Below are 14,548 nucleotides of genomic sequence, written 5' to 3' on the forward strand. Positions count from 1 at the left end.
GGGCCTGGGATGGGGGTGAGGGAGGAGGTGTGGGGGCAAGTGTAGCACTTCCTGCAGATGCAGGGGATGGTGCCGGGTGTGGTGGGGTTGGAGGGGAGTGCGGAGCGGAGAAGGGAGTCACAGAGAGCGTGGTCTCTCCAGAAGGCAGACAAGAGTGGGGATGGAAAAATGTCTTGGGCGGTGGAGTCGGATTGTAGATAGCAGAAGTGTCGGAGGATGATACGTTGTATCCGGAGGTTGGTGGGGTGGTGTGTGAGAATGAGGGGGATCCTCTTGGGGCGGTTGTGGGAGGGGCGGAGTGTGAGGGACGTGTTGCGGGAAATGCGGGAGACGCGGTCAAGGGTGTTCTCGACCACTGCGGGGGGAAAGTTGCGGTCCTTGAAGAACGTGGACATCTGGGATGTGCAGGAGTGAAATGCCTCATCCTGGGAGCAGATGCGGTGGAGGCAGAGGAATTGGGAATAGGGGATGGAATTTTTGGAGGAGGGTGGGTGGGAGCAGATGTATTCTAGGTAGCTGTGGGAGTCAGTGGGCTTGAAATGGACATCAGTTTCTAGCTGGTTATTTGAGATGGAGACTGAGAGGTCCAGGAAGGTGAAGGATGTGTTGGAGATGGCCCAGGTGAATTGAAGGTTGGGGTGGAAGGTGTTGGTGAAGTGGATGAACTGTTCGAGCTCCTCTGGGGAGCAAGAGGCGGCACCAATACAGTCATCAATGTAACGGAGGAAGAGGTGGGGTTTGGGGCCTGTGTAGGTGCGGAAGAGAGACTGTACCACGTAACCTACAAAGAGGCAGACATAGCTTGGGCTCATGCGGGTACCCATGGCCACCCCCTTTGTCTGTAGGAAGTGGGAGGAATCAACAGAGAGGTTGTTGAGCGTGAGGACGAATTCGGCTGGGCGGATGAGGGTGTCGGTGGAGGGGGACTGGTCGGGCCTGCGGGACAGGAAGAAGGGGAGAGCCTTGAGGCCATCTCCATGCGGAATGCAGGTGTACAGGGACTGGACGTCCATGGTGAAAATGAGGTGTTGGGGGCCAGGGAATTGGAAGTTCGAGGAGGTGGAGGGCGTGGGTGGTGTCACGGACGTAGGTAGGGAGTTCCTGGACCAAAGGGGAGAAAATGGAGTCCAGATAGGTGGAGATGAGTTTGGTGGGGCAGGAACAGGTTGAGACAATGGGTCGACCAGGGCAGGCAGGTTTGTGGATTTTGGGAAGGAGATAGAAACGGGCTGTGTGGGGTTGGGGAACAATAAGGTTGGAGGCTGTGGGTGGGAGGTCCCCTGAGGTGATGAGGTCATGGATGGTATTGGAGATGATGGTTTGGTGTTCAGGGGTGGGGTCATGATCAAGGGGGCGGTAGGAGGAGGTGTCAGAGAGTTGGCGTTTGGCCTCAGCGATGTAGAGTTCAGTGCGCCATACTACCACTGTGCCTCCCTTCAATTTACATGTCCATTATCCTCCTTAGGTTCTCCTTTCAAATCTCAGCAACCATTACCTTCTCTTCTCTTGATGGTTGCCTGCAAGAAGTGCTATATGAATGCATATATGACTATGCTATATGACTATAATCTAAGACTGATAAACCCATCAGATTCGGGGAGTTGAACCAAAAGAAATATTTAACAATTTCTTTAATTCTGACAATTTTCTTTCCTTTTCTGTCCTCCTCTTCCAAAGGCAATACTCCTTCTGGAGTATGGTTTCCAAAAGTTGACCAATGGGCACTTTCTTTACACATGAGGCTAATGTAAGCATTTGACTGCAGGCTATGAAAAGCATGACGACAGAGCCTGATTCTGGCATCCACACACTATGCACATTCCAGTGAGGAACCCTGCATAGCAAGAAAGAGCAGGAACCTAAGCTGATTCTTTCCCTTCCAAGCTGCTGTAGTGAACTGTCACGACATCAACTCACCACCCAAATAAAATCAACTCAGACAGGAACAAACCAGAGGCTTGCAAGAACTGCAGATGCTAGAGTCAGAATCAATACAGTGTGGAGCTGGAAGAACACAGCAGGTCAGGCAGCATCAGAGGAGCAGAAAAGTTGATGTTTTGGGTTTACACCCTTCATCAAGGCTGGGGAGAGGGAAGGGAGCTTGGAAATAAATAGAGAGAGGAGGAGTGGGGTGGGAGAGCAGGGAAAGTAAATGGGATGGTGATAGGTGGATGAAGGTGAGGGTGAATGGGGATTGGTCAGTGGGAAGGGTGGGGCAGAGAGGTGAGAAAGATGATGTACAGGTTGTGTTAGGTCAAGGAGGCGGGGATGAGAGGGGGGGTTAGACACGGGACGGGCCGGGGTGAGGAGGTTGTGAAACTGATGAATTCTATGTTGAGGCCATTGGGCTGTAAGCTCCTGAGGCAGAATATGAGGTGTTTTTCCTCCAGTTTACGTGCAGCGTCATTGTGACACTGGAGGAAGCCCAGGATGGACATGTCACCAAGGGATTGGCAGGGACAGTTAAAATAGTTGGCAACCGGAAGGTGCTATTGATTATTGCATACAGAGTGCAGATAGTCTCCAAATCGGTCATTGAGTTTGCGCTTGGTCTCACTGATGTAAAGGAAGCCACATCATGAGCAACAGATACAGTCGACCAGATAGGAGGATGTACAGGTTAATTCTTGTTGGATTTGGAAAGATTGTTTGGGGCCTTGGACAGAGGTGAAAGGGAGAAGTGTGGGGCAGGTGTAGCATCTCCAGCAGTTGCAGAGAAAGATGCCGAATGCGGTGGGTTATTTGGGAGCATGGAGCAGACGAGGGAGTTATGCAGTGAGTGGTCATTACAAAAGGATGATAGGGGTGGGAAGGGAGGTATCTCTTTGGTGGTAGACTGGACTGTAGGTGGCGTAAAGGGCAGAGGATGATGTGCTAGATGTGCAGGTTGGTGGGATGGTATGAGAGGATCAAGGGGACTCTATTCTTATTTTTGTTGGGGGGAGGGTGTTTGAGGGCAGAAGTGCAGGAAATGCAAGAGATGTGGTTGAGGGCATTATGGATCAATGGAGGGGGGAAAGTTGTGGTCCTTAAAGTAGGAAGATATCTGGGATTTGGGAGCAGATGTGGCAGAGGCAGAGGAATTGGCAGTAAGGGATCACATTCTTGCAGGAAGGTGGATGAGAGGAAGTGTAGTAAGGTAGCTATAGGGGTCGGTGGGTTTGAAATAGATGACAGTGCTGAGACAGAGAGGTCCAGGAAGGGGAGGGAGGTATTTGGAGATGTTCCAGGTGAATGAGAGGTTGGGTTGAAAAGTAAAGTTGATGAACTGTTCAAGCTGCCCACGGGCTCCCCGACCCCGCCTCATCCTATGTCCAAACCTCCCTCTAATCCCCACCTCCTTGACTTGACAGTAGCTGTCCATCTTCTTTCCCACCTACCTGCCCCACACACTTCCCACTGACCAATCCCCATTTCTCCTATCTGCATCCACCAATCACCATCCCGTCTACTGTCACCCCCAGCCCCACCCCTCCTCCTATTTATTTCCAAGCTCTCTTCACCCTCCCACGTCCCGATGAAGGGTGAAAACCCAAAATGTCAATTTTCCTGCTCCACTGATGCTGCCTGAGCTGCTGTGTTCCTTCAGCACTGTATTGGCAAATCTGGGGCTATTCAGTTTATATAGCACAACAATACATTACATGGGGCAGCTTCCGATGAGACTACCAGGACAAAACATTTTTAAATGAAGGAGTCCTAAACCTGTTTGCAAGTTCCTATTCCTAATTTAGGCAAATTAATCAATTGAAGAGATTTAGGCTGTGCAATAAACCTGCAATTTTTAATACTGTCTGCAGAGGGCAGCCTTTACAATGAAATGTGAATGTGTATAATTTGAAGAAACTAGACTGAATTCAGTTCCAGTGATAATGGGAACTGAATTCAGTTCCATCCCTGTGCAGATCCACATAAATGATGCTCATTTAAAAGGAATAGCAAACATAGATAATAGCTACTTGCAGTTATACAAATATTTATAAAGAAAAAAATTGTCTTAGAGATTAAAAAAAACTCGGTTTATATAACCCAATGATAAGATGGAAAGTGTTAAGCTTAATAAACAACTTAATTCTGCAGCCATCTACTTCCATGTGTGAAAGCTATCAGCTGTTCTGTCAGCACTGACTGTGAGGGCAGAAGCTTGGCAGAACCAAAACGCATTAGCATTTTTAAAAAATACGCAATGATGTAAGGTAATAGAACACAACAATATAGTTATGGTCTTGTATTCATAGCAAGCTTAGAGCATGTATTTTTTTTCCCCACCACATAGAAACTCTCTTACTAGAGCATCAATGCAAACACACCGATGTTGTACAACATTTCAATTAAAGTGGGTTTTTTGTAGATTTTTCTTAAACTAATTGCTTAGATTATTCCAATTATATTAGAAACTGAGCAATGTCAGTAGCCTGAGATTAGATCCTTGGATGTGGGCAACCTGTATAAGTTTCACCTTTGTTGTGGATTTGAAACTTTGAAGTACGGATGGGGACCGTGGCAAGAGTCATCAAGATGAACAGAATTTGATGGCCATTAGTTCAGGGCGAATGGGGATCGTCATGGCATATTTTCTACTTAGCACAGCTCAGTCACCTCTCCTTATGTCATTTATGCTTTTGCACAGTTGCCAGAGTAAAACTCCACAATCACCGTGATGGAGTTGTCTAGTCCCCATCCCTCTCACTAACTTTGTGATCTACTTCAATTTACACTGCCCATTATCATTAGCTGTCTGGCCTGAAACAAGATAGGATTTCCACCTACCTTCTACTCTTGCCAAGAAGACACAAACTGAACATAGTCAATTAAGGAAAACAGAAAAATGTGACAGGAAAGATGAAGGAAAGGACAGGATAGACAAAGTGAGAAAAACAAAGAAATATAATAGAGTGAAGATCAATGAGGTAGAGGTGAAAGTGAGTACATGCTAGACAAAGACTCAGTAAATACAGATGCACATAGAAAGGAAGACAGACTGAGCAGGGATAGAAACAACTTAACAAACAAAAGATAAAGGGAAGAAAAATAAACTGCAAGAAAGAAAGCCAAAGAAAATCAAGAGAAGGGGGAGGGGGTGGTGAGAAAGAGGGAAAGAGAGACAGAGAGAGGGGGAGAAGAAAAATTAGAGACGAAAAAAGCAAAACTGAGCGAAAAAGCAAAAGATAAAGTTGAGTGAAAAAGTAAAACAGAAAGAAAGTAAAAAACAATATTTCGTGTGGTATGTGTTTAGTAGCTCCCAATGACTGAAACAAAGGCACTTACAGCAAAGCAGGGGGTCACATCATTACTGTAAACAAGTTAGCACACCATGTAGAACTGCATTTCTCTGAACATCCTCTTTATCATTTAAAAAATCATGTACTATCATGTGCTGTTATGGGTAATTCAAATTATCCCATATACATAGTCAAAAATAACATTATCATTAACAAAATTGTGTGTAAATTTGAGTCACTTTCATTTCTTCAGTCTCTGCACATGCATTGTATAGATAGTCCTTAAATCAAGATGGTGTCTTAACAGAATGTGCGCTCAATTTGTTGGCTGTACCTCTGGAATCTGATTATTCCCATGTGATACTCCGTGGTTGTCATTGTTGTCAGTTGGTCTAACTCCCAGTAGTCAGAATAGCAGTTGATAGTGACATGATGATTACTTTCTGTGAAAGCTAAAATGTACATGCATGGCTTGTCTGCGATGTCATTTGTCATAAGCAGCTCTTTATCTTGGTTAGAATGCTATTCTTCACAAGCACCTCACTGGCGGATGTGCTCGTTAATCTGACTGCTCAGGTTTGACCAGTAGAATCTTTTTTCTTATCTCCTGAGGGATAATGATTCTACCCCTTGTATAAGATGCCATTTTTGGCCTCATCTATATATGCCCTATACTATCTTACAGTGATGAGTGTGACCTTGGTGCTTTTAGTCTGTTCCTTCATCACTATTCCTTGCAGCACTTTAAAAGTTGCATCTTTTTGTGTAATTCATTTGATTTGAGCAAGGTGCTGGTCTTTCATTTTCAATGTCTGTGCTGAGTTGATGATTTCCAGAGTATGTCAAGTTGTTGCTTCCCATTGAATCTGGAAGATTTCACAATCTGTCTTTACCTCAACATTTTTTCATCAGCAGTGCCAAAATGTTGTCAACAGCAGCAACGTACAATGCATTGTCCTCACTTGTACATCACCTTCTTCCCAATCTGTTGTTATCATTTAGCTGGAATGTTTTTCAGCAAAGTGCAAAGTCTCATCTGTTTTCTCATTCATACTCTTCAGCTTCTGCATACCACAGCTTCTGCAATTGTCAATAGCTTTCTCCTTCAGTTTCTCCTCTGTCAGTAGACATCCTCTCACAGCAAGATTCCTTCTGCCTATCACATGCCTATCTCTGATAAGATCTTGGCAAGAATGTTCCCCTTCCTAGTGTAGTGTGATTAACACAGAGGAAGAGGCAGAAAATATAGTCAAAATGAAAAGCTCAGATCCTTGACATGGAGAACCTTTTTTCCAATTTTCTTCTCAAGCCATAAATGGTGACTTGAGAATCTCACCATTGGGTGGCAAGTATCTTATTTCCATACATTTATATTTCATAAAGCCTCAACTCACTTTTTCTGCCATCTTCGATTCTCCTCCTATTCACTCAAACCAGATGCTGCAAAGTCCTGACATATAAATCAGAACAGTTACCTGGCAGCTGTAGCTCACTAAATGCTTGTCACAGCCATCAGCAAATGCTTCATCACAGTAATGTACCTTAAATGCTCCATGGCTCCTACCCTCTTTGATCCTTTATTGATTCAAGTTGGCCCCAGAAAACCACCAGCTTTACCAAATTATCATGCCTGCTCTTGGATCAACCTACACATCACAACAACCCTCCGGCAATTTACTTTGGAGCCCAGGGACACCTAGAACATGCATGCAACTGCCAGGTAACTGCACAGGGACGCACATGCGCCTCACTTATCTACACAAGATGCATTGTAGCTTGCTTTCTTATTGTTTCCTGTTGTTTACGCACTTTACCATTTACTTGGAGCCTATCAGCCTTAGTCTACTTCACATTGGCTTCATAGTGCACATTCACTGAATTCAGTACTCTCTTCTGGTCTGCTTGCTTCTGTGTGGGTCACACTGCTCACTTAGCACACTGTAACTGAAAGAGAAAGATACTGTATGCCAACCTTGGTAGCTTGCATTGACTTTTAGCACACACGGAAAGTCAGGCAGGTTGCGAATGTGTTGAACTGAACGTTCGATCTCTTAGTCAGACAGGAGGTGAATATGTTTCTGCACAGCACAGTACTGAGTCACAGAAGACCTGCAGCATGTGCAAAGAGCGTTTTGTTTTCCTTTTGTTGAGAGCATTAGATGTAGGTATTCACATACATCAGCCTCCCTCTCCCCTTTAGCTCTGATACTGAACAGATAACGTTCATAAATAGCATTAATATTGACTCAGAACAGTCTCTTTAAAGCTTTAAAAATCTCTCGTCTGGTTTTTCTGCTCCTCAGTGATATCTAGTTGATATTACAGCTTATAGCACCCTTCCCTCAGCATTGATAGCAGTGTTGCCACTTGTACACTCAGAATTTTTAATTAATTCTGTTGCTGTTTCATAGTTTTGCCACTGGAGTGGGAAAAAATCCAATTTTGTCTCATATCTCCTTTCATTTTTATGGCAGGAGGGTGTGGAAAATGCACATTCATTTTGACTGTCCAGTCATTCAAAGTTGTGAAGTTTTTTTTAAACTTCTCCCTCAGTGTTTCTTTCAATAGCTGTCTTTCTTACAGCTCTGAAAATCTATACATGCTGCCCTTCTCTGACAGCACATTTCAAGTAATCTGTGTCCCACAGATTGCACACAAAGGCAATTAAAAAAAGGAAATCAGGAAGGTGAAAAGGAGGCACACAATAGGTTTGGCTGAGAAGATTAGGATGAATCCAAAGAGATTCTTTAAATATTAAAGGAAAAAGAATAATTAGAGACAGAATAGGATGCCTCAAGGACCAAAGTAGACATGTGTGTGGAGCTGCAGGAGATGGGCAAGGTCCTCTAAGAATATTTCTCCTCTGTGTTTACCATGGAAAAAGACAAGGTGACTTGGCAACTTGGGGAAGTTAGTGGCGATATCTTAGGAACAGTCCATATCACAATGTGGAGGAGTTGGCCATGTTAAAATGTAGGAAGATGGATAAATCTCCTGGTCCTGGCCAGGTATATCCAAGAACCCTGCAAGAGGCTAGAAAAGAAATTGCCTGTGACTGGTGGTGTGCCTCAGGGGTTGGTGCTGGGCCCATCAATATCAATGGATGAGAATGTTCAAGGCATGATTAATAAGATTACGGATGACACTAAAATAGGCAGTACTGTGGACAGTGAGCAAGAAATTGCAGCAGGATCTTGATCAGCCAGGGAAGTGGGCCAAGAAATGGCAAACAGAACTTAACATAGCCAAGTGTGAGGTGCTGCACTTTGGAAAAATCAAATCAAGGTAGGAGCTTCATGGTGAATGGTAGGGCCTTAAGGAATTTAGTGGAACAGAAGGACCTTGGAGTTCAGGTGCATGCTTCTCTGAAAGTGGAGTCACAGGGAGACGGGGCAGTGAAGGAGGCTTTAGGCTCACTGGCGTTTATCAGTCAGGGTATTGAGTATAGAAGTTGGGAAGATATGTTGCAGTTGTACAGGACATTGGTGAGGCTGGAGTTGTGGTATTGTGTTCAGTTTTGATCACCTTGCTGCAGGAAGGATGTTGTTAAATTACAAAGAGTGCAGAAGAAATTTACAAGGACGTTGCCAGGACTCAAGGGACTGAATTATAGAGAGAGGTTGACAAGCTAGGACATTTTTCTTTAGCGCGTAGGGGACTGAGGGAGGATTTCATAGAGGTGTATAAGACATGAGAGGCATGGATATGGTGAATGCACTCAGTCGTTTTCCCAGGGTTGGGGAATCGAGGTCTAGAGGGCATCAGTTTAAGGTAAGAGGGCAAAGAATACAAGGGAACCTGAGGGGCAACTTTTTATATGCGGAAAGAGCTACCATTGGAAGTAGTTGAGGTGGATACATTAACAACACTTAAAAGGCATTTGGATGAATACATGGATAGGAAAGGTTTAGAAGGATATGGACCAAGTGCAGGGAAATGAGGTTAGCCTGGACAGACATTTTGGTTGGCATGGACTAGTTTAGGCCAAAGGGCCGGTCTCTGTGCTGTAGGACTCTGACTCTAAAACAGAGGTACAGGTTACAAGTCAATAGTGAGCCAGAGCATTGGTGGTACAATTGCAATTTTCAAAAAAAAATGATTCTGGCAAATAAAGCAAAGTGAACCGACAAAAACATTCTGCTAGAAGTACGATGCTTATTACTGTGAGGTACTGGGGCATTATATTAAGCACCAATTGGCAAACAACCTCCCTAAGTTTCTTAAAAATAACTTTTAGATGGATGGATATAATTGCAAATCTGACAGCAGATAGATTTGAGTCAAGAGGTAAATTAAGATACAAGTAGTCAAACATAAATGCAATATTCCAGGAATTTGCTGCCTTTCAGTAGGAAGAGATATTGGACGAGTGAACTGGGTAGCCAATCTCGTCGCAACAGACTGGTCCTTAACTAAAACACTAATGAAAACTGCTGCCTAAAATGATATGTGTTCCACCCTTAACACTCGTCAAACAGGTTTCCCATGAGCTGCAAAGAAAAGGATCAAACAGGTCTGTGGGCAAGAAGGAGCAGTGTTTCTCCACAGCCCATCAAGCTACTCTGTTACCCTCTCTAGTGATCACAACCCCTCTGTGATCAGATCCAGCTGCCCCATCATCCGAAGACCTCTTGCTATCCTCGACAGACCCGCACTGTTATCACCAGTGTGCCCATCTTCTCCACAGATGATTCTCTTTCCATGGATAGCACTGATATTCTCCATTGTGTCACATTCTAGTATATTTGAAAGGGTAATTTCACATCGAAGGGTCATTGAGATATAAAGACACTGTCTGTTTCATGTGAAAGCTGTAACACAGGATGCATAATCATCCTAGCCATGCCAACATATCTGGAAAAGGATACTGGACTTGAAAGGGTCACAAGCTGAGACTCATATTTTCTGACTTCCTTTGAAAAAAGTATAAGTGGGTCCATGGAAAGAATTCTATCAGAAAGTGATCGACCCAGCTACAAGTCAACTAATCAAAGATTATGAAGCAGCAATAGTTGAAAAATGGGAGAAGAGCTCCCCTCAATCTTTCCTGATTTTTAAGTTCACCTAAGAAATGTGACTGCAAGAAGCCTCGTAGCTTGCTGAAAAAACACACACATTTCTTCCATACAAACATACTGATCACAGAAATTAAAAAGGAAATGTAGCTTTTACCAGTGACAGTGGCCCTCCCACCACACCCTTAGCAAGTCTTCTTTACACCTCCCTCAATCTTCTCCATGGACAGACTCTCTCTCACCAATCCACTTTCATAGCCAGATCTTTCTCTTCCTGCAATCCATTTCTCAGCTGCAGCCTTGCATCACTGGCCTACAAGTTTAACAGCCACCCAGTCTTTCAGTCTGGCTGAGGTGTGGAAATCATTACAGACATTGATAATCAAGTCTTGCTATTAGATTCGGCATGAGCTGGAGGACACCTCCAATTGTTAACTTCCCAGCACACTGAATTCCATCAGCCATCCAGCTGCTCAACCCTCCATTCATGCTTGAGCCCCATCAGAGCTGTGAAGTAGTTGCTGAAGAGGAATGTAAACAGAGGGACAAATATCTCATCATGGATGAAATGTTCCATCAGCAGGAATATTTTAAAAAAGAAGCCTTACTGACAGGGTCCCTAATTAAATATTGCTAAATGCCAAGAAAGGCTGATGAGGGTGGTCTGGGATTTGCTGTTCCCAAAAAGAACATAAAATCCTTTGAGATTATCATGGAAAAAGTGATCATCAAAATCTCATGTCACAGAACCTTATACACAATGCTCAAGTAGTCTTTCAATTTCCCATATGGCCAACCTAGTACACAGGGTTCCAACCAGTTTGCTGACTATGAATTAAACATATCAGGAACAAAGTATGTCTTAAAGCTGCATTTTGAATGCTACAGAACACAGGTGGCATAGGTCCTGTAGCATTTTGTGCATCTGTTAACTCATTACTGAGACAGATGGAAAAGAGGTAAATAGATGTTTTCAGGCATACTACCAGCCATACTCTTACAGACCCAATAAGCTTTGAACGCTCAGGAAGGAGAGATTCCATCCAGAGTGTGAGCCAGCTTAAGTAAGTATATAGTTTAGGAAATTTGCAGGCATGTAGGAATTTGATGTTATAGGGAAGAGATGCTTTTCACTTGGCTTTTTTTCGGCTACTAGTTGACAAGAAGTTTTTTTAAACAGAAGAGTGGCATCACAGGTAAACTGTAAGTTTATTGGTTGGCAATAGGTACTAATTGTGTTACAGATTACTTACAAATTGAAGGTAAAATGGGGGAAATGTTTACAGGCTAGAAGCTAAAAGACCAGTGTGAAATTTTTAAAAATCAAGTTAAGTAATTAAAATGGAGATGCTCAGCCAGGCGATGTGCTGCAACTGCATGATGTGGGAGTTGGTGGACCCCATTGTGATGGATAGTGACCACATCTATAGCAAGTTTTGGTTGCTTGAGGAACCCTGGCTCAGAGTTGATGAGTTGCAAGGCTGAGCTTTGAACACTGAGACACATCAGGGAGTGGGAGAGATACCTAGATGCTGTGTTTCAGGAGGTAGTCACACTCCTTAGATTAAGGAGTTTGAATACAGTCAGTAGTTAGGAACAGGAGGATGTGACTATCAGTGAGGCAGATGGAGGGCTCCAGGAGGTAGTGCTGAAGGACCCTCAGTCCTTGAGCTTGTCTAACAGGCTTGAGAATCTTTCTACCTGTGTGGATAAAAGTGGGGCCTGTAGAGGGGATGAGCAAACTGACCATAGCACCATGGTAGAGGGAGACATTCAAGAGGTGGGAGAAAAGAGAAATGTGGCTGTCATCAGGGATATTATAGGCCTGTTGCATGCCCGGTGCCTGGGTTCAGGACATCTCATCTGGGCGACAGAATAACTTGAACTTGAAGGGCCTGTCAGATAAGGAGCGGTTGAGGACTCAGTCTTTCCTTGACGGAGTTCAAAAGGACGTGGGGGAATCTGATTGAAACTTACAGAATAATGTGAGGCCTGGATAGAGTGGATATAGAGAACATGTTTCCACCAGCAGGAAAGACCAGGACCTGAGGGCAGACCCTCACAGTGAAAGAATGACCCTTTCGAACTGAGATGTGAAGGAATTTCTTCAGTCAGAAGGTGGGGAATCTATGGGCCTCATTGCCACAGAAGGCTGTGGACGTCAAGTTGTTATGTGTATTTAAAACTGAGTTAGATATGTTATTGATTAGTAAGGGATCAAAGGTTATGTGGAGAAGGCAGGAGAATGGAGTTGATAGACATATTAGCCATGATTAAGTGAATCAAATGTGGAGCAGACTTGATGGGCTGAACGGCCTAATTCTGCTCCCATATCTTATGCTGTTATGGACTTCATACTCTTTGGTAGAGTGGGAATAAAATGATTTCTAAAATACACAGAGAAAAAAATCATCTTATAGAATCAAACTCCTCCAATTAATGGTGGCATACCTTGAAACACTAGACAAAACGCAATACAGACATCACCTGGACTACTCTGTCTTGACTGAAAAATTTTCGATGGCAAGATCTTAGAAGATATGCGAAGACTTTAACTGACCTTGCACTGTCCACCGGCGGACCTGAGGATTTATTTTGGCTGCTCAGGACTGGCTCTTCTTTTTTAAACTGTAAAAAGGAAAGGCAGCAATGAGAAACAATAAAACATTAATTTCATTTGGCAGCCATGAATTGGCAGTATCTGTATTCCTACTGATATGTAAATGCTACAAATCTGTGAATTGATTAGTCCTCCTGGAGAACTATAAAGTAGAATGGCAATAACCTGTACCACCTGGGCATGTACATAAAAGCACCATCTCATCATGCATCCAAAATGTATTTATACCATGACGAAACTTAGCAGTATGAATCATGCTGCTGGAAGAATAACTTATTCCTCATTCTTTTTAGTTTGAAATTTTAAATTGTCATGAAAATGTAATTATAACTCAACCCATAGAAGCTTATGACAAAGAGGAAGGTCACTTGGCCCATTATATTTGCACTGACTAAAAAAAGAACTATCCAGGTTTAGGTTAAATGATCTGAATTATAAAGGAAACAATAGTTACCTTACACTTCATGTACCTGGCATGTTTTCACCTTTGGCAGTTCAGCTTTAGTAACAATGCAATAAGGAAAATGGATGTGCCAAGAAACGTAGGAGTGGAGCAAGAGTAGGCCATTTAGCACATCAAGCCTGTTTCATTATTCAATATGGTCATGGTTGATTCTCTTTCTCAATGACATACTATCATTCACTTCCCATTTCCTTCATGCCTTCAGTATCTAGAAATATATTTCTTTCTTAAATATGTTCTGACTCAATCACCTTGTGTGATTGAGAATTCCACATGGGCAACATCCTTTCATCTTAGTGCTAAAAGGTCTACCATGTATCCTGTGGCCATGACTCCTTGTCCCAGATTCTCCAGCCAAGGGCACATCATTTGATACCTAGTTTGTTCAGCCCTGTCACAGTTTCATATGTTTCAATGAGATCACCTCTCTTTCTTCTAAACTTCAGTGAATACAGTCTCAGTCAACCCAATGTCTCCTCACACGACATGGCTAGCACTTTTGCTACGAAAAAAAATCATAATGAAGCCGAAGCAGGATATTAAATGTTTTCTAGCACATTTCACTTAGGCAGGTAACCAAACTACGAGTGAAACAGTTGTAGTTATTTCTAAGGTTTCAGCTGGAAAATGTGAGTTACAGAATCCTTACACATCAGTCATCCACCCACAAATCAAATATCATCCTCCTCAACCGTTTTGTCTTCAAAATCAAGAACAACAAAGATATAAAGATTGCCAATCTGGAACTGTGAACACTGGTTGTACAGAAAAGATCCTTTGTTGTTATTTCAGGCACGTGTACACCACATCTATGTGACATTGCTCTATTGTAATTATACAGCAGGTTAATGTGATAAAATGGAGCATTAAATGACATTTGAAACTGAGCTACATAGAATGACATAAGGATCCTTGGACAAAGCTTATTCAAAGGGTTTCAAAGAAGAACTTTATTGGAGTCAAGACAAGAACTCTCTTTCTTTATTCTCCGCTGATGATGCTGGATTTGTTGAGTTTCCTCAGCATTTTGCATTTTATTTCAGATCTTCAGCATCGGCAGTAATTTGTCTTTATTTAACTTGGTCAGAGATGGCTTCTAAGCAATGTCTTAAAGGAGGTAAAAAAGATTGAGGGGCAGAGTGTTTTGGGGAAGGATTTGCGAAACGTTGGACCAAGGCTATTGATGGCACAAAGACATACAACAACTAAACTGAAAAATTCTCAACAT

The 14,548-nt window shown here is 43.1% G+C and overlaps 1 protein-coding gene across 1 annotated transcript in view; it reads right to left on the minus strand.

Moving 5' to 3' along the window:
- The window catches only part of LOC125448293 (band 4.1-like protein 4B), a 289,715-nt gene that overhangs the window by 42,479 nt on the left and 232,688 nt on the right, over positions 1-14,548 (minus strand). The window contains exon 19 of the mRNA XM_059655475.1: positions 12,798-12,865. Coding sequence (XP_059511458.1) covers positions 12,798-12,865 — 68 coding nt within the window. The remainder of the gene's footprint in view (positions 1-12,797; positions 12,866-14,548) is intronic.

This window comes from Stegostoma tigrinum, chromosome 2 (assembly GCF_030684315.1).
Source record: "Stegostoma tigrinum isolate sSteTig4 chromosome 2, sSteTig4.hap1, whole genome shotgun sequence".
Taxonomy (NCBI): Eukaryota; Metazoa; Chordata; class Chondrichthyes; order Orectolobiformes; family Stegostomatidae; genus Stegostoma; species Stegostoma tigrinum.